General features: G+C 45.4%; 1 protein-coding gene across 1 annotated transcript in view; it reads right to left on the reverse strand.

The window, feature by feature from the left end:
- Positions 1-21007, reverse strand: part of DPY19L1 (dpy-19 like C-mannosyltransferase 1) — a 286868-nt gene that overhangs the window by 143528 nt on the left and 122333 nt on the right. Inside the window, exons 11-12 of the mRNA XM_030204533.1 lie at positions 13167-13253; positions 3091-3150 (exon numbers count right to left, since the gene is read on the reverse strand). Coding sequence (XP_030060393.1) covers positions 3091-3150; positions 13167-13253 — 147 coding nt within the window. The remainder of the gene's footprint in view (positions 1-3090; positions 3151-13166; positions 13254-21007) is intronic.

The following is a 21007-nucleotide window of genomic DNA, read 5'->3' on the forward strand; positions in this document are numbered from 1 at the left end:
GTGCTGGAGTCAGATAGCAGTCCATAATTTGTGAATCATATCTATCTACATAGAGTCAAAAATATGTTGCACGCCATTTTCCCCAAACTTTAAACATGCCAGATACATCAGAACAAAGCGCAAATTGCCTTCCATCAACTAGGAATAAATTCCTGTAATGGTGCTTCTCTGTGATGGAATCCATACCAAGTAATCCTGAAAAAACGAAAATCTTTTTGCCCTGGGTGCATAAATTTTGCTGTTTTCCATAGCCTTGCAGTATTGCTATCTTGTGTGCATGAGTTCTGCAATGATCACCCTTGACCTTGAAGCAGCATCTGTCTTGTTTCCCAATCTGTGGGGCCCGCTCCACCCACAGCTTGCCTATGTGGTCACCATTTTAAGGCCTAAGGGAGCCATTGTTCAACAAAGCTGACCAGTTCTGAGTCTGGTAAAGAATCCAGCAGGGCCAAGAACTAAATTATTTTAATCGTCTAGCTGGTGTTCATAAACATCTGCCTTTTTAGTCAATGCAGCCAACTGTTCCTATATCTCGTGCTAGTCATCCCGCACATTGAGACTCACCTTTCCACCTCTCCAACCTTGGCTGTATAGTCTGTAAAGATGTGAGATGCCTCCCAATCAAGATTGCTCTTTTAAGAGTCAGACAGGCTCCGTGACCAATCACAGGTGAGCTGTGACTGGTAGCTTGCTGAAGACATATGTAGCTCACATAGGCGCTGTAATGCCACTACACAAACTCGTAAGGATTATTGCCGGGGGAAGGAGGTGCGCTCCCTGCTTCTTGCTGCAACACTTTTTCCGGCGCTTTACATGAACTCCCATCTGCACCCCGCGACACCTCTGTGAATTCGCTGTGGCACACTGTTTGGGAAATGCTGCAATAGACTGCTAAAACCTGCCATTTCTTTTTTTTTTTTTAATTTCCAACAAAACCAAAACAAAGAAATTCTTTTACAGGTTAGCTATACATTAATAAACAAAAACACAAGGAAAAAACTTTCTCAAAAAAGAAAAAAAAAAGTAAGAAATAGCTACAAGACCACAGTCCCTTTTAGCTGCAGAAAATCAATCAGAGTAAATCACACTGGAGTAACCAACGTACCTGTTAATTCTATTGCTATTTATAAAAGGCCACAACTTGAGACAGTTCAAAGAATACATATTTAATAGAACAAAATTTTACAATACATTTACATGGAAATTTTAAAAAGAAAAGAACAATCAACTGTAATACCTCTGGTCTTAGACTTTTTCCTGGCATAGCTAAGGAAACACAGAAGAGAAGGAAGTGGTTTGTTCTTCTAACATCACAATTCAAAACAGGAGTCTGAAGGTGTGTAAAGTACTGCCTGAGGAGCCAGTCTCTATCAAAAGCACAAAGGACTCAATCAAAGTTGCAGGTGCAAGATCTCTTTCAATGAAGATTTCAATAAAACAGAATCATCAAAAGATGAGTCAACATGATCATTCATCCCTAACAGAGCTGCTTACTTTTAAGGCAAAGCCAAATAATACACTTTTGGAATTGGTGGAAAAAGGTCAGTTGTAACGTTCAAGTACTCAATTAAATACTAATTAAAATATCCCTCAGTATTATTATATATGATTTTAGGAAATTAATCAATCAGTCTTAAATTAGTACACCATCTCACCATGTTTTCTAAATTTTCAATTTTAATTTTCAAAGCAGAAAATTCTTTAATCAAAGCTGAATCTGTTGCTTGAATTGCCTAAACTTTTTAATTTAACTCCTGAAAATCAGAGTGAAGCTTAGACCATTTAGCTTTCCAAATTTTTAATCTGGTCTCCATAGGCTGAGACCTATCTTTGCAACTCAGCAATCTGTGGGGATAAGACTCCCCCAGGCCCACAACAGCCTCCTAAATAGAATCCAAGGTAAACACTTTAGGTTGTGGCAAAGAAAACCTGAGCCACCGGGAGTACCAAATTACTACTCAAAGTCACTAGAGCTTCTGCTCCATGTTGTTTTGCTGAAGAAACAGACACTGTTGACAGTCTGGCCACAGGAGTAATGTCATATTTCTCCTCACAAACACCAATTTTGGGACTTCTAACATCCTGAGTCCTGGCTATAGGCACACTGGATCCTGCCAACAGGTTGGGGCCATTCCCCTCCCAACATAGTCCAAACTGGCAGAGCATATCAAATAGGCTGTAGTAAGGAAACCTTCCTGGCTCCAACTCTGAGTAACAGAGGAGGAGTGCACTCTTGTGGACTAAAAGATGTCAATGCCAGCTCAGAGCTCGAAGAATCGTCGCTCGCCATGCTCGGGCCAGCTCTAACGTCTGTACAGCACGATTTACAGAGCCCCGCTGCTGATCTGCGCTTGCCACACTTGGAACAGCGCTTTACTGTCTCCGCAGCCATCGCCGAAAATGGCGGTAAAATGCAAAATGGTGGTTCGCGCCAAATCGCCCCGATCACGGGCCCACCCCGGAGGAGTCAGAAAACACTCTTACCTCACTGGACCGAGTATCACAGCTCCAGTCCCACAGAAAAAGGCAAGGAAAAACCTCCGTTTCTTTTTTTTTTTTTAACGCTGTGAGGAAAGCAGAGGTAAATAGAACTCCAGAGGCTCAGGTGAGTAGGAAAGGCAGGGAAAGGGCGAACCTATGTGCCTGCATCCACTGTTGGTGGGGAAGGACAGGGAAAACTAAGCAATGTGTCCACATCCACGGAGGTATGGGTAAAGCAGGGAAAGGGCGAACCTATGTGCCTTTAAAGTGAAGCTGCTATAGCCTCCAACACCCCTGCTAACAACTGGCAAAAGCACAGGAGCAACCTCCAGGCAGATTTTAGATGGAGCTGAAGAAGCTGCAGCCACTCTGCTAGGGGAGATAGAGAATACAGAAGAGAGGCAGTGGAGCAAGCTGGTATGAGGCATTGAAAAAGTGTGCTCTCTATCTCCTTCTGCTGGTTGATGGACATAACCCATCTGTAATGGCTGCATCTGCTTGATGACAAGGAAAAAAGTAGTTTTAGGAGGCAAAGCACAGCACATGATATAATTCAAATAAAATATACCCTGTAAGCACCTGCTCAAAATTAAGCATATTTGTTCTTACCCAAGATATTGCTTCAGTAGGACACCATTTCAAGAGCTCGGCTCTGTTAACAGTTACTCCCTATAAGAAAGTAATGTTTCAGATAATAAATAAATCAGGTATATACAAAGCATAACATTTTAATTTATGATACACCTTTCTATGAAAGTACCCAAGGTGAGATACAACAACCTAATAGAGATGATTAAACAAACAAACAAAATTAATTTTAAAGCAGGATAGATATAATTAGACAAGCATATACTGAAATAAATAAGAAATAAGAGTGGAATTAAAAAGGAGCATTTTCTATATGACGTCTAAATCCAACTTTGTACGTTTTGCTCAAAACGTCCAAAAATCAAATGATGAACATGGTCATTTTCAAACCTGAAAAATGTCTATCTTTTAGTTTCGAAAATGACAATTTCTAGACGTTTTCTTCCAGATTCTATATATGGCAACTAAAGTTACACATGGAATTCTGACTGCATGGCTCAATTGCTTGCTTAACTTAACTCAATTAATGAGCCAATCAGTGCCGATAATTGGACCCTAACAAGCAATTAACTGTAGTAATTGGCACTAATTAGAATTTACATGCTCAACCTGCTAAGCATATTTCATAAAGTGGTGCACGTATATTCATTCTACCATACGGATCTTAAAAGTGGGTGTGGCCATAGGAGCAGCACGGGTGAGTCGTGGGTATTCCTAAAATTTATGCGCAGTGTTATAGAATACATCGCTCCCCACCTTAGTTAAGCTTGGGAACTTACACTTACTTAGCGTAAATGGCCGCTAGGCGCATTCTATAAACCGTACCTAACTTTAGGCACATTTTTTTTCGATGACGATTTTTTAGGCATCATAAATACAATCAGGCCTTTTGTGCTCAGTGCGTTTTCTTGAGACCATTTTAGAAAAAAAAAAAGTCCAAGCAAAAAATACAAAAACAAGCCATTGGGATACATGGGGGGGGGGGGGGGGGGGGGGGGGGCAGCATTCTTAGCAGAATGACCAAACAGACATACCAGTGGGGCACCATAGGGGGCGCTGCAGTGGACTTCACATCAAAGGTCCCAGGTACACATCTGTTACCCCTTTATATTGAAAAGGGAGCCCTCCAAACCCGTTAAAAACCTACTGTACACCACTAAAATAGCCCTTATACCTGCAGTTGTCATCTATATGTGGGTATAGTAGGTTTTTGGTGAACATAAGAATAGCCATAACAAGTCAGATCAATGGTCCATCTAGCCCATTATCCTATTTCCAACAGTGGCCAAGCCAGATCACAAGTATCAGACAGAAACCCAAATAGTAGCAACATTCCATGCTACCAATCGCAGGGCAAATAGTGGCTTCCCTATGTGTCTCAATAGCAGACTATGGACTTTTCCTCCAGGAACTTGTCCAAACCCAGATACACTAACTGCTGTTAGCACACCCTCCAGCAATGATTTCCAGAGCTTAAGTATTCGTTGAATGAAAAAATATTTCTTCCTATTTGTTTTAAAAGTATTTTCATGTAACTTTGAGTGTCCCATAGAGGCTTATTTTCAAAGCACTTAGCCTCCCAAAGTTCCATAGAAAACTATGGAACTTAGCCTCCCAAAGTGCTTTGAAAATATGCCTCATAGTCTTCCTACTTTTTGAAAAAGTGAAAAATTAATTCACTTCTACTCATTCTACACCACTCAGGATTTTGTAGACCTCAATCATATCTCCCCTCAGCTGTCTCTTTCCAAGCTGAAGAGCCCTAACCTCTTTAGCCTTTCCTCATATGAGAGGAGTTCCATCCCCTTTATCATTTTAGTCGCTCTTCTTTGAACCTTTTCTAATTTTGCTATATATTTCTTGAGGTATGATGACAAGAACTGAATTATTATTATTATTACGTTTGTATCTCGTGCTTTCCCACTCAAAGCAGGTTCAATGCGGCTTACATAGTAAAAGGAATACAGAATATTATTAGAGGGTGAAAGTTAAGTAAAAGACAAGATGAATAGTGTAGAAATATACTAGTCCTTGCTTTTAGTGAAATACAGGCCAATGGCTCAGGCTAAGAGATAGGCCTCTTAAAATCAAAAATCATCTCTGATACAAAATACATTTCACTGCAGCACAAAGCTGAAGTGAGTTCCCAGAGAGCTGGCAAGGGAGGGGGCATTTGCTCTTGTCAACAATCCTGGGACTGGCACCTGCGAGAAGTCATGAGCTAAGATGTTTTGGCTAATGCAAGTGAGTAATGGGTCAGGTGCAAGTAGAAGGAGGGGGAGCTGAGGAGGGCAAAATGACCTGTGACATTATTTCTTCGCAGATGTTGTCCTAAACATAATTTGCTTATACTTAGAGTTTGGGAACATGTGAAGTCATTCTGATCAACTGATAAGGGCCAAGAGCTCTGGTGAGAAAGCTAGGGTCCATTGGAATGAAGAGGGTCAAAATGGTGTAAAAAGGGCAGTCAGAAGGGTATTAGGATCAGAAGACTTCAAAAGGCTCCGGAAGGCTGGGGAGAGAGATCAGCCTGCACCTGCTGTGTGAAATGTTGTCCCATCATGATCCAGAAATGAATGCCTAATTTGCCTGTACTGCTGTTGGTGAGATTGTAATAAACTATCTTATATCCCAGCGAGTCCTTCTGATTATGGAGCCTGTTAGTACCCAGCCTGCATGAGCAGTCTGGGGAAATATGAGGTCAGAATAATTGGTGGGAGCACGCAAATTATTTACAATAGGTAGAAATAGGCAATGGGGAGGGGAGTAAGGTGGGAGATGTAGTCTGGGTCAATTTTGTTATCATGGGGTATTTGTAGGTAGATGATTCATAAGATTAATCAAGGTTGTTTGGATAGGCTTGCCTGAATAAAGGTAAAATTATGTATAATCATACCTGATAATTTTCTTTCCATTAATCATAGCTGATCAATCCATAGACTGGTGGGTTGTGTCCATCTACCAGCAGGTGGAGATAGAGAGCAAACTTTTGCCTCCCTATATGTGGTCATGTGCTGCCGGAAACTCCTCAGTATGTCGATATCAAAGCTCCATCCGCAGGACTCAGCACTTAGAGAATTACACCCACGAAGGGACACTCTGCCCAGCTCACCACCGCCGAAACGGGGGAGGGGAATTAACCCAGCTCATCCCCACAAAAGTGGGGGAGGGGAATCCGTCCAGCTCATCCCCGCGGAGCGGGGGAGGGACACCACACCCGCCGATGCGGGGGGATCTGGCTTATCCTGCAACCGCAACCGCGGGAGGAGCTGACTGACCCTAACACCGCCGAAGCGGGAGGGGTACAAAGCTGCCCTACAGCCGCACGAAGCGGGAGGGAGTGCCGGCAGAATTTTAAGTCTCAATCCAGCCCCGTAAAACGGAGGGGAGAGGAATGCAGCAGCTCACTGTAACACAAACTCGTCTTAACTCTTGAAGAATCCAAGTGAAAAAACTTGAACACGAAGTCTTTCTGAAGTAACTGAAGACTAAACTTGAACCTGAAATGCAACCAGAATAAAAACAGTACAGATATCTGGGAGGGGCTATGGATTGATCAGCTATGATTAATGGAAAGAAAATTATCAGGTATGATTATACATAATTTTACCTTCCATATCATCAAGCTGATCAATCCATAGACTGGTGGGATGTACCGAAGCAGTACTCACCCAGGGCGGGACATTGAAATCCCTGACCTCAACACTGAAGCTCCAAACCGGGCCTCCGCCCGTGCAGCCACAGTCAAACGGTAATGCTTGGAGAATGTATGAGCCGAAGCCCAAGTTGCCGCCTTGCATATCTCTTCCAAGGAGACGGAGCCGGCCTCTGCCATCGAGGCCGCCTGAGCTCTCGTGGAGTGAGCCTTCAGCTGGTTAGGCGGCACCTTCCCCGCGGCCACATAAGCCGCTGCAATGGCTTCCTTGACCCATCTTGCCACTGTAGGCTTAGCAGCCTGCAGACCCTTACGAGGACCTGCAAACAGGACAAACAGATGATCCGATTTCCGGAAATCATTGGTCACTTCCAAGTATCTGATGATGACACGTCTCACATCCAGATATTTAAGAGCAGAGTACTCCTCTGGGTAGTCCTCCCTACGAAAGGAAGGGAGATAGAGCTGCTGATTCACATGGAAGCGAGAAACAATCTTGGGCAGGAAGGAAGGCACTGTGCGAATAGTCACTCCTGCCTCAGTGAACTGCAGAAAAGGCTCTCGACATGAGAGCGCCTGAAGCTCGGAAACTCTTCTGGCTGAAGTGATAGCCACCAAAAAGACTGCTTTCAACGTCAGGTCTTTCAGAGATGCCCTCGACAAGGGTTCAAAAGGCGGCTTCTGCAATGCTCTTAGTACCAGGTTGAGATTCCACGCAGGCACCACTGAGTGCAGAGGAGGGCGCAGGTGATTAACTCCCTTGAGAAAGCGCACCACATCTGGCTGCGAAGCCAGGGAAGCACCCTTCAGGCGGCCCCTGAAGCAAGCCAGAGCCGCTACCTGGACTTTAAGGGAACTGAGCGACAGGCCTTTCTCCAGACCTTCTTGCAGGAACGCCAACACTGAAGAAATTGGAGCAGTGAAGGGAGAAAGTGAGCCTGCTTCACACCACGCTGCAAAGATACGCCAAACCCTGGCGTAAGCAGTAGAAGTAGAGTGCTTCCTCGCTCTCAGCATAGTGGCGATGACCTTGTCTGAGAAGCCCTTCTTCCTCAGACGCTGCCGCTCAATAGCCAGGCCGTAAGACCAAAGGGGGAGGGATCCTCCATCACCACGGGACCCTGATGTAACAGGCCCTGCTCCACTGGCAGCCGCAGAGGATCGTCGACTGAGAGCCTGATCAAGTCCGCATACCAGGGACGCCTGGGCCAATCCGGACCCACCAGGATTACCCTGCCGGGATGCTTTGCCACCCGGTCTAGCACCCTGCCCAACATGGGCCAGGGCGGGAACACATAGAGAAGCTCTTGTGTCGGCCACTGTTGGAGAAGAGCATCTACTCCCAGGGATCGAGGGTCCCGTCCTCTGCTGAAAAAGCGCGGCACTTGGCAATTGGCCGATGACGCCATCAGATCTAGGCTCTGCTGGCCCCAGCGCTTCGTGATGTCCAAGAACGCCTGAGCAGATAGCTGCCACTCTCCGGGCTCCAAGGTATGGCGACTGAGAAAGTCCGCCTTGACATTCATGACTCCGGCAATGTGGGCCGCTGAAAGCTGCTCCAGGTTCGCTTCCGCCCACTGGCAAAGATTCATAGCCTCCTTGGCTAGAGGGGCGCTCTTGGTACCTCCCTGGCGGTTGACATAGGCCACAGCCGTGGCATTGTCCGACAAGACCCGTACAGGCTTCAACACCAGTACCGGGATGAACTCCAAAAGCGCCAACCGAATGGCTCTGAGTTCCAGGAGGTTGATAGACCACTTTGCCTCTGCAGGAGACCAGAGCCCCTGCGCTGTCCTTCCCAAGCAGTGGGCTCCCCAGCCCGACAACGAGGCGTCCGTCGTGACGACAATCCACTCTGGGGTCACCAGAGGCATTCCCGCAGACAACTTGTCTGTCTGCATCCACCAGCTCAGCGCCTTGCGCACTGCTGGGTCCAAGGGAAGGCGCACAGCATAATCCTCCGACATCGGAGTCCAGCGCTGCAGCAAAGAGTGTTGAAGTGGTCTCATATGAGCCCTGGCCCAGGGCACAACTTCCATCGTGGCCGTCATAGAGCCCAACAGCTGCACATAGTCGCAAGCCCGAAGGGGAGAGGCTACTAGGAACTGGTCCACCTGAGCCTGAAGTTTGACAATCCGATTGTCTGGCAGGAACACTCTGCCCACTTGGGTGTCGAATCGAACTCCCAGGTACTCCAGGGACTGAGTCGGGCGCAGCTGGCTCTTCTCCCAGTTGATGATCCATCCCAGGGAGCTCAAAAGAGCAACTACCCGGTCCACAGCTTTGCCGCACTCTGCATAAGAGGGGGCTCGGATCAACCAGTCGTCCAGATAAGGATGGACTTGTACCCCTTCCTTTCGTAGGAAGGCCGCGATGACCACCATTACTTTGGAAAAGGTCCGCGGAGCAGTAGCCAACCCGAAAGGGAGGGCTCTGAACTGGAAGTGTCGTCCCAGGACTGCAAAACGCAGAAAGCGTTGATGAGGAGGCCAGATGGGAATATGCAGGTACGCTTCCTTGATGTCCAAGGATGCCAGGAACTCTCCTGCCTTCACTGCCGCTATAACAGAGCGGAGAGTCTCCATGCGAAAGTGCCGCACTTTCAAGGCCCGATTGACCCCTTTGAGGTCGAGGATAGGCCGGACAGAACCTCCTTTCTTTGGCACCACAAAGTAAATGGAGTAACGTCCCTTGCCAAGCTGACTTTCTGGCACCGGAACGACCGCGCCCAGGCGGATCAGATTGTCCAAGGTCTGCTGCACTGCCACAGCTTTGACCGGAGACTTGCAGGGAGAGAGTACAAACCCGTCTTTTAAGGGTCGGCAGAACTCTAGTTTGTAGCCGTCTCTGATGACTTCCAGCACCCACGCGTCTGAAGTTATTGTGGTCCACTCGCCCAGAAACGAGGACAGCCGTCCTCCAATCTGCACTGGGGCGTGGACCAAGACCCCGTCATTGGGTACGATACCCTGGGGGAGGACCGGAGGAAGCACCTCCGGGACGGCGGTCTCTGCGAAAGGAATGCTGCTTGGGGGAGAAATTCCTCTTGAAGGAAGAGGGGGCAGAGGAACCCGACTTGCCCGGGCGGTACCGACGGGCTTCCTGCAACCGTCCTCTGGAGGTACCGGAACGAGTACTAGCCCGAGCCCTGACCTCTGGTAATTTCTTGCCCTTAGACGTGCTGAGATCGGTCACGATTTTGTCCAGCTCGACCCCAAAGAGCAGCTTGCCTTTAAAAGGCAACCTAGCCAGGCGGGATTTAGAGGCGTGGTCAGCAGACCAATGTTTCAGCCAAAGCCACCGCCGCGCAGAGATTGTCTGAGCCATGCCTTTCGCTGAGGCCCTCAAGACATCATACAGCAAGTCTGCCAAATAGGCTAAGCCCGATTCCAGGGCCGGCCAATCAGCCCTCAAGGAATGATCCGAGGGGGAAGCCCGCTGCACCATAGTCAGGCACGCCCTGGCCACATAGGAGCCGCAAACTGAGGCCTGCAAACTTAAAGCAGCCGCCTCAAAGGACGACCTTAAGGCCGCCTCCAATCTTCTGTCTTGGGCGTCCTTTAGGGCCGTGCCACCTTCCACCGGCAACGCCGTTTTCTTAGTCACCGCAGTGATTAAAGAATCCACGGTAGGCCACAGATAGGCCTCACGTTCACTCACAGCCAAAGGATAGAGGCGGGACATAGCCCTAGCCACTTTAAGGCTCGCTTCTGGGACATCCCATTGAGCCGAAATTAAGGTGTGCATGGCATCATGCACGTGGAAGGTTCTAGGCGGGCGCTTCGTCCCCAGCATAATGGCAGAGCCAACAGGGGCTGAGGGAGAGACGTCCTCCGGAGAGGAAATCTTCAAAGTGTCCATGGCCTGTAACAACAGGTTGGGCAAATCCTCTGGGCTAAAAAGCCGCGCTGCAGAGGGGTCATCCGCTCCATCCGAGCGGGGATCCGTCTCCTCCAAGGAATCCGCAAAGGACCGTTGGGAGACCTCAGACACGCTGCCCTCATCTACATCGGAGGAGACAAATTCCTCCAAGGCCTGGGAATCAACCCGAGGGCGTTTACCTCTGGGAACCTCAACCTCTTTACCAGACGAGGGAGCAGGGGCAGCGTTGTGCATGAGGAAGGCCTGATGCATCAGCAAAACAAACTCGGGGGAGAAACCCCCCAGACTGTGCACTTCCGCAGCCTGGGCAACAGCCCTAGACGCACCCTCAACCGGCGCTCGCAATAGCGGGGGAGAGACATGCTGCGCATCCAAAATGGCGTCCGGGGCGAAACTCCGCAAAGGAGCCGCGCGGGAAGAACGGCTCTTAACTTTAGCCGCTTCTGTGCCGTCGCCCAAATTAAGGGCGTTCATGGCATTAATGTCTCCAACCTCAAGGGCGGCCCAAGAAGAAGCCGTCCGAGCCGCGTGGCCGGCCAAGATGGCGGAGGCGAGGAGCGGGGGATGGGCGTTTATGGCGGGAAAAACCGCCACGCCGGAGGAAGGACCGGGACATTCATCGGTCACGAAACTGTCACCCAACAAGGGCGAATCAGGCTTTAAGACCCCCCGCATCCCCTCTAGAAGCGCTCAAGCGACCCGGGGAGCGACCCTTTGCGCCCTCGCCCTCCGACGCCATATGCCACAAGGAGAAGAATCGGGGAACCCCCTGCCCGCTATAAAAAGGTAAAAATTACCTGCTTTCCGCTCCGAGTTGTAACGACCTGGTGTCCCAGTGAGTAGCTGCAATAGACGCTTAAATAAACGTCGAAATAAACGCCTTTAAGGACGTTCAAATTTTTTTTTTTTTTTTTTTTTTTTTTAACGGAGCCAGCGGGAGGGGGGAGAAAAGGAGGGACCTGGCACCACCAGGTTTGCACTTGCTCAAAAGAGCCCTCAACCCCAGGCACTCAACAAAACCTAAGAATTAGGCTTGGAGGCCTAGCCAGAGCTGCTGCTGTGTGTGACCACCACCTGCTGAGATAGAGAACATACTGAGGAGTTTCCGGCAGCACATGACCACATATAGGGAGGCAAAAGTTTGCTCTCTATCTCCACCTGCTGGTAGATGGACACAACCCACCAGTCTATGGATTGATCAGCTTGATGATATGGAATGAGTTTTTAGTGCTTTCCGGAAGGGTAGGTAGTCACAGATTGATCGGATAGCTCTGGGGATCACAGATTGATCAGATAGATCTGGGGAGAGCATTCCAGGGTTGGCTGCCTAAGAATGAGAAGTTAGAACCATAATAAGTCTTGTATTTGATTCCTTTGCAGTTAGGGTAATGCAGGTTGAGGTAATTTCGCGAAGATTCAGACGTGTTTCTGGCAGGAAGGTCAATCAGATTGAGCATAAAGTCCGGAGATTCACCTTGGATAATCTTGTGGATTAATGTATGGACCTTGAAGTTGATTCGTTCTTTGATAGGAAGCCAGTGAAACTTTGCATGAAGAGGGGTTAAGCATTCAAAACATGATTTGCCAAAAATGAGTCTCGCTGCAGGATTTTGGGCAGTTTGAAGTTTTTTTCAGGATATGGACCCTGCAGCCAAGGAAAATGCTATTACAGTAGTCGACATGGGTAAGTACCGTGGATTGTACTAAATTCCAGAACGTTTTCAGGGGAAGATAGGCTTTTATACGTTTCAATATGCAATGCTCAAGGTGAGGTCAAAACATGGAGCGACACAGAGACATTATAGTATTCTTGGTCTTATTTACTATCCCTTTCCCAATAATTCCTAGCATCCTGTTTGCTTTTTTGGCCGGTTTTGGAAGGCTCACATTTTCCACCACAAGTGTAAAAGAATGCAATACGGGCCTGGGTCCCTTACTCTACAGTGAACTGCACTGACAAATAGGCTACTCCAGGGACCTGCTTACTGCTCCAATAGAACTGGCCATAAAATCTGATACCATTATAGAGGCAGGTATGTACTGTTTCTTTCACATCTTTGAGGGGTGGGAAGTATTCCCACTGGGGGAGTAAAGGGGGTGGGAAGTCATGCTTTAATCCCTTCAGTTGTCATCTGGTTATTTAGGGCACCTTTTTATGAAACAGGTTCAGACCACAAAGTCCAACTTTTAGCCCTAGACGTTTTTGCTTTATTCCATTATGGCAGAAAAATGTCCAAGTTGAGGGAATGCCCAAATCCCACTCCCAACATGCCCCTAACAAGTGCCCTTGTGATCTGGACGCACTGCAGACAAACTGCATAGAAAACCATTTTTAAATGTGTTTTGCAAACAATGATCTGGATTTTTTTGCAAGAAAAACTTCCATCTGCTGCTTTGTGCTGCATTTAGGACGTTTTTCTGTTTTGAAAATGAGCCCCTAAATATTGCAAGGTGCATAATATCAAATAATTATTCATCAGGCAGGCTGTCCTAGGAAATGAGATATGAATATGGTACACTAAGAAAATGCTTGAACCAAGTCCTCAGAAATGAAGCTTACCCAAATTACTGCCAAAGAGGAAGCATAATATGAGGTTAACAACATGGAGTTTCCAAACATCAAAATAAAGCACAGCCCAAGGGATGCCTAAAAGAATAGAAAAATATGAATACTTGAAAACGTTATATAATGCATCTTAATACAAAAGACATTTATCAACTACATACTGATCATGGTAAACTACATCATTTTGAACAGATCATAAAATAGAAAAAGACCAGATCCACAGATCACAAGTTTTCTTGAATGACTAATGATGCTAAAACTCACTAAGGGGCCCATTTACTAAGGTGCACTAACACATTTAGCATGTTCTAAATAAGATGCCCATAGGAATATAATGGGTATCTTATCATTTAGCAAGTGCAAAATCAGTAAAAGGAACCCTAAGAAAGCATTAGATATGCATGGGGGGTGGAATAGATAATCTTCTAATACTTGTTTTATAAGAGATAAAAATTCTTGTTGTGGAATCTATGTATACAAGGATACTATATCTAAGGTGACCAATATAATAACTAAAAAGGAGATGACTTTTTTGAATAATTTACATCCTAAAACTCCTCGCCTTTATTTTGAACCCAAAATACATACAGATTTAAACAACCCACCAGGTCACCCCATTGTGGCTTTAAGGGACTCAATTTTGGAGACCTTTTATTACATTTTTGGATATTTTCTTACAACCCAAAGCCCAAGGGGGTGCATTAATCTTTACAAGATACTAAACATTGTTTGTGTGAAATCCAGGAAATTCACTTAACAGAGAGGTCAATGTTCAATACTTTAGATATGGTATCCTTGGACAAACAGACTCCCCAACAAGAATTGTTCGCTCTTATAAAACATTGGAATATCGTCCATACCCCCCCCCACCCCCCAATGCATACCTACTACTTTCTTAATGAGTTTAGAGTAATTAATAATTCATGAAAACTATTTTTTGTTCCATGGTAGGCAGCGGTGTAGCAAGGGCGGGGCAGTGGGGGTGGTCCGCTCCGGGTGCACGCTGCTGGAGGGTGCAGAGAGCAGCCGTGCGCCTGTCAGCTCCGCTGGTTCCCTGCTCCCTCTGCCTCGGAACAGGTTACTTCCTGTTCCGGGACAGAGGGAACAGGGAGCCAGTGGAGCCGACAGGCGAGTGGCTGCTCTCTGCACCCTCCAGCAGCCAAGAATGCACCTGGGGGGGGGGGGGGGCTTGATGAGCCGGGGAGGGGGGGCATTGCGCCGGGGGCGTGTCGTGCTGCACCCTGGGGGGATGCACGCCGCTGCGGGGGGGGGGGGGGGGGGGTGCGCAGCAGCTATCCACCCCGGGTAGCAGCCGACCTAGGATCACCAAACTCAAAGGGTAGCCATGGGGGTTTCTTTGGCACCTTCAGCTGCCACATTATGTGGCAGCTTTTGAGGAACATCATTTATATTGCTCTACATGGTTTAAAAAAAAATCTCACTTTGGAAACATTTTTTGGATGATGTTTTGGGAAGACACTGAGGAGACCTTAGACCAGTTGGTTCAATGGCTGAACTCACTATCGCCAGCATTACAGTTTACTGTGATATCTAGAAAAATCCAGATAGACTTTTTAAACATAAGAGTTTACAGAGTTGATTCTGTCATTTATACTACTCTGTACAGGAAGGAGGTAACTAAAAATATACTATTTCACTTACACAGTTTTCATCCTTATCAACTTAAAAGCAGTCTTCCTATCAGCCAGTTTCTGTGTATTAGATGTGTCTGCTGTACTTTGGAGGAATTTAAATTTCAAGCTGAAGAACTGCGGATGATTTTATTGGAAAGGCATTACACTAGAAAGATCAATAGGAAAGCTTACCTCAGAGCTAGATTTGCTCATTGTAAATTGCTGCTTTGCTAAAATTCAAGAACTACAGTACAGGAAAAAATAATAGAGGTACTCCCCTACACACTTAATTAACATAAGTCATGTATAATTAAGTTTAATACAATACTAACAGCCCCACTGGTACAATACTGGGTGGATAAACACCATCGGTTGACGGATAATCGATGGTGCATTATTGACAAAACTGAATTGGGTTGGGAGGGCTGTAACATACAAGAACTACTTAATTACAAAGAACAATGCTGGATATTTATTGTAAATATTGTTGCTTTCAAGGGCCTGAATTTGGAATTGGATTGGGTGTTATTATAATGAAACTAAGATTTGGACTGGTTGTCATCTCAGTTCCTGCTTTTTAAATGGATTTCCTGTTTGAGCTGCCATTTTAAAAGAAACAAATGAGAAGGAATGATTGTTGTTTGGCTCAGATTGGTATGTCAGAATATCACACAGCTGTTGTATTGTATTGAATTAAGCATGTTTTTGATTGTTGTTTTTTGTTATTTACTTTTCAAGGGCCAATCCCTGAGGCAGCATCTAGCAAGCACGATGCATGTTGGGCGTTTGGTCCTTCACATTGAGATAAGTGACTTCTGAACACTATTTTTGAAAACTTGATGAAATATTGATAATTAAATAAGACAAGATTTGTGATATAAAAATAAGAAACTGGCATATTGCATGGACATTCAAATCCCAATTACATAAAGCCAGGATATGGATGTCTAACTCTGCAGTACATCCATATGGTGAGGGTACATGGTCTGGGTGTTTTGGGTGAGGCTAGGGAGGGGCTAAAATATGGACGACCAACTCTGATCACAAGTCTAAAAAGATGGATGTCTGTATTTAGACCTAGTACTTGGCATGTCCAAGTTACAGAAAGGTGCTCTGACTGAGCAGCTGCCCACTGGAAGGACTAAGGCATAACAACTCCTTAATCTCCCAGTGGTTGCAGTTCCCCTTCATTTCCACAGAATGTGAAACCAGCAAGGAATACAAGGCTCTATAACAGCTTCAGGTATTATGGACGTTGTTAATAAAAAAAGCATGCAGATCTGAGAAATAGCCCAACAGTTAATGCAGCGGACTGAGAACCAAGGTACCAAAGTTCAGCACTTTTTATTTTTATTTATTTTTTTAAAGAGTGAGCCCTCCAGGGACAGAAAAATAACTACTGTACTGGAATATATGAGATGCCTGCAAGCCTGAAGAAGTGGTGCACATTCAGGTATAGTAGGGAGGTATTTTTCTGTTCCTGGAGGCCTCACAATTAAAAAAAAAAAAGAGCTGAAGTGGGATTTGAACCTGTGTTTCTTGGTTCTCAGTACACTGTTTTAACCATTAGACTCTGCTCTGTATGGGCATCCGAGTAGCCATTTTTCAAGATGGGCATTCCTATGCTAACATGCATTTCAGTTTGTAAACTCAATGTTCATGCTACAGTACAAGGATGGCCATCTCACATATATTTTAGGGCACGATGTATCCTGTTCTAAAATACATGTGAGATGGATGCCCATTTGTGACATTCTCAATTGAACATTTATTTTATTTATTTTTGTTACATTTGTACCCCGCGTTTTACCACTCATGGCAGGCTCAATGCGGCTTACATGGGGCAATGGAGGGTTAAGTGACTTGCCCAGAGTCACAAGGAGCTGCCTGTGCCTGAAGTGGGAATCAAACTCAGTTCCTCAGTTCCCCAGGACCAAAGTCCGCCACTCTAACCACTAGGCCACTCCTCCACTCCTGCCCAAGTCTCACCCAAAACACACCAGATGAATGTTCTGCAGTTTTAGACATTCATGTCCTGGCTTTGCAAAATCAGAATTTGGAGGTCCATGCAATTTAGACATCTAAGTTCCAGTTCATGAATGTCTACAACAAAAACAGTGCTTTTAGAAATAAGCACCAGAGCTTCCATCATGAAAAAAAAAGAATAAAAAGAAAATTAATGTATATGAGATGAGAAACACACACAAATTCTTGGCCTGCACACCCCTATAACCTTTGTCTCCCCAAAGTTCAGAATCCAGGTTCCAACATGATAGGTTTCAAACTGGATCTGCATCAGGAAAAAGAAACTTGTCTCCATCTATCCACTTTCTCCATATGCATTATAAGAAAAATGGTGATAGTTTCTTATGTATTTTCACATGACTCATTTAACCAAACTGCTGAATCCCATGCTCACTTAAATGGCAACAATTATCAAATGAGGAGGATCCATTCTAACGATCAGTTCAATCCATAGAGTTTCAAGGACGACAATATAAGAAATTCACATTTGTTCCTGATAATTAAGCTAATATGTCTTATCCCTTTCCACACCAGTCATCCCATATATAATCCATAATTCTCCAATATATTCCTTCCAGTCCATTTTGTTTCTCAAACCAATGATCCACCAATGAGGATAATCTATTATTAACATGTAGCCGGCAACGATGATCATTTAATTTGAGTCTCATACATCTTGATGGCGAACATAGCAATTTTCGAACCAGAAAAAGTCTATCTTTTTGTTTCAAAAATGGCCATTTCCTAGACATTTTGTGCTCAGTGCCTTTTTCTTTTGTGACCATTAAAAAAAAAAAAGTTCCAAGGGAAAAATACACAAAAACAAGTCATTGGGACATATTGGGGGAGGGGGGGCAGAATTCTTTGAAGACTGGCCACAGAGACATCCTAGCAGAGCAGTGGGGAACCATAGAGGGTGCTGCAGTGCACTTCACATTAAAGGTCTCAGGTACATCACCCCTTATACTGTATGGGGAGCCCTCCAAAACCCAGCAAAAACTACTGTACCCAACTATACACCACTACAATAGCCCTTATGCTTGCAGGTGTCACCTATATAAGGGTACAGTAGATTTTGGAGGGCTCACATTTTCTATCAGGAGTTAGAGTGAGATATGGGTCAGGGTCCCCTTCTGTACAGTGGGACCACTAGACTACTCTAGGGACCTGCTTGCTGTTCTAATAGGACTGGACATAATATCTGACACTGTCATAGAGGCTGGTATTTACTGTTTCTTTCACATCATTTGGGGGGTGGGAGGGAGTCAGTGACCACTGGGAGAGTAAAGGGGGGGGGGGGGGGAGGTCATGCCTTAATCCCTGCAATGGTATTTTAGGGCAACTCTTTGTCACTCAGTCATGATTGAAACAGGTTTATACCAAAACATCTAACTTGGACATTTTTGCTTTGTTCCATTATGGCACAGAAACGATCAAGTCATAGGAATGCCCAAATCTCACCCCCAACATGCCCCCTTGTGATCTGGACATACTGCAGACGAACTGCATAGAAAAATGTCTAAAAAAGTGTTTCAAAAATAGCAATTTGGACACAAAAACCTCCATCTGCCACTTTGTGCAGCTTTTTGGACATTTTTCTATTTCGAAAATAAGCCTCAAAATTACATAAATTAGAGATTCTAAAGTACAGCTGGTAAAGGACTTTGCTTGCACTTTTACATTAGTGTTTGGTTGCTGCCATTGTTCTCCCTCTAAGATAGAAGAGCAACACTGACAACAGCTGCATGCATAATGACTCACAGAAGGCAGTCAGTCTCTAGTTTTTGATACTTGTGACAAACAAATTCTTCTAACAATTGAAGGCAATAACAGGAACGCATTACCAAAAGCCGTGAAAACAACATATGACCACCGAAAATGCCGGAAATCACTAAAAACTAACCTGTTCAAAAAGGCATATCCTACCGACCCAACTTAAAAGCCTGAACCCTGCAACACAACAAAACCAAAGCTCGTAATGGACATAAAATAACTCTTCCACTCTACGATTCCCTAATGTGTCCGTTACACATGAACCTTATTCTACCACAACATCACTTTGTATTTGCTCATACCGGAATTGGCGAACGCCTTTATGGTACTATGTAAGCCACATTGAGCCTGCAAACAGGTGGGAAAATGTGGGATACAAATGTAATAAATAAATAAAATATTATCCCATCTATACATGTACTTCTCTCTCTCATATTTGGTTAAATCAGTTAAATGTGAAAGTGAAAAGTAAAGTCTTGTACCATCTGAAACTCAGAATTTGTGATTCATCTGATTTTATGTCCCTGGTTCACATGGGTTGGATGTTGAGATTTGTGAGACTCAGACTGAACAAACATCCTTGATGACTATGCACCAAGAATAGATCAGTCCCGATGGAAGATCAATGGCTGGAAAAGCAACATGGACTTGAAGAAATATGCTAGACAATTATTATGTACAAGATGACCTGCGTGGCGAGGCCAGCTCAGATGAACAATTATGAAGAACAGATGTGGATTTTTAAACTACACTCCTTGCAGGCCTATGGATTGAATTCAGAACTAGAATGATGTCTCTCATTTGATAACTGGTGGAACTTAAGCATGGTGTGCAGCAATTTGATTGGTTAAATGAGTCATGTGAGAATATGTAAGATCCTACCATCTTTTTCAGGATGCATATAGAGAAAATTGATAGATGTAGTCTGAAGTTTGTTTCTTGATGCAGATCAAATTTGAAACACGCTGCCATGTTGGAACCTGGATTCTGAACTTTGGAGAGCGAGAGAGGTTATCAGGTGTTAATTTGAAGATATAATTTATACTAAAAGATTTTTTTTAAGAGTTATTCAAGCAATCATGAATATATTAAAGATACTAGTTGGATTTGGCACATAAAATTTAAGAACATGGACTGATGATGAAAGGTAAAATTATGTATCATACCTGATAATTTTCTTTCCATTAATCATAGCTGATCAATCCATAGACTGGTGGGTTGTGTCCATCTACCAGCAGGTGGAGATAGAGAGCAAACTTTTGCCTCCCTATATGTGGTCATGTGCTGCCGGAAACTCCTCAGTATGTCGATATTAAAGCTCCATCCGCAGGTCTCAGCACTTAGAGAATTACACCCACAAAGGGACACTCTGCCCAGCTCACCACCGCCGAAACGGGGGAAAGGAATTAACCCAGCTCATCCCCACAAAAGTGGGGGAGGGGAATCCGTCCAGCTCATCCCCGCGGAGCGGGGGAGGGACACCACACCCGCCGATGCGGGGGGATCTGGCTTATCCTGCAACCGCAACCGCGGGAGGAGCTGACTGACCCTAACACCGCCGAAGCGGGAAGGGTACAAAGCTGCCCTACAGCCGCACGAAGCGGGAGGGAGTGCCGGCAGAATTTAAGTCTCAATCCAGCCCCGTAAAACGGAGGGGAGAGGAATGCAGCAGCTCACTGTAACACAAACTCGTCTCAACTCTTGAAGAATCCATTGAAAAACTTGAACACGAAGTCCTCCTGAACAGGAACTGAAGACTAAATTTGAACCTGAAATGCAACCAGAATATAAACAATACAGATATCTGGGAGGGACTATGGATTGATCAGCTATGATTAATGGAAAGAAAATTATCAGGTATGATACATAATTTTACCTTCCATATCATCATGCTGATCAATCCATAGACTGGTGGGATGTACCGAAGCAGTACTCACCCAGGGCGGGACATTGAAATCCCTGACCTCAACACTGAAGCTCCAAACCGGGCCTCCGCCCGTGCCGCCACAGTCAAGCGGTAATGCTTGGAGAATGTATGGGCCAATGCCCAAGTTGCCGCCTTGCATATCTCTTCCAAGGAGACGGAGCCGGCCTCTGCCATCGAGGCCGCCTGAGCTCTAGTGGAGTGAGCCTTCAGCTGGATAGGCGGCACCTTCCCCGCGGCCACATAAGCCGCTGCAATGGCTTCCTTGACCCATCTTGCCACTGTAGGCTTAGCAGCCTGCAGACCCTTACGAGGACCTGCAAACAGGACAAACAGATGATCCGACTTCCGGAAATCATTGGTCACTTCCAAATATCTGATGATGACTCGTCTCGCATCCAGATATTTAAGAGCAGAGTATTCCTCTGGGTAGTCCTCCCTACGAAAGGAAGGGAGACAGAGCTGCTGATTCACATGGA

The sequence above is a fragment of the Microcaecilia unicolor genome, chromosome 1 (assembly GCF_901765095.1).
Source record: "Microcaecilia unicolor chromosome 1, aMicUni1.1, whole genome shotgun sequence".
NCBI lineage: Eukaryota > Metazoa > Chordata > Amphibia > Gymnophiona > Siphonopidae > Microcaecilia > Microcaecilia unicolor.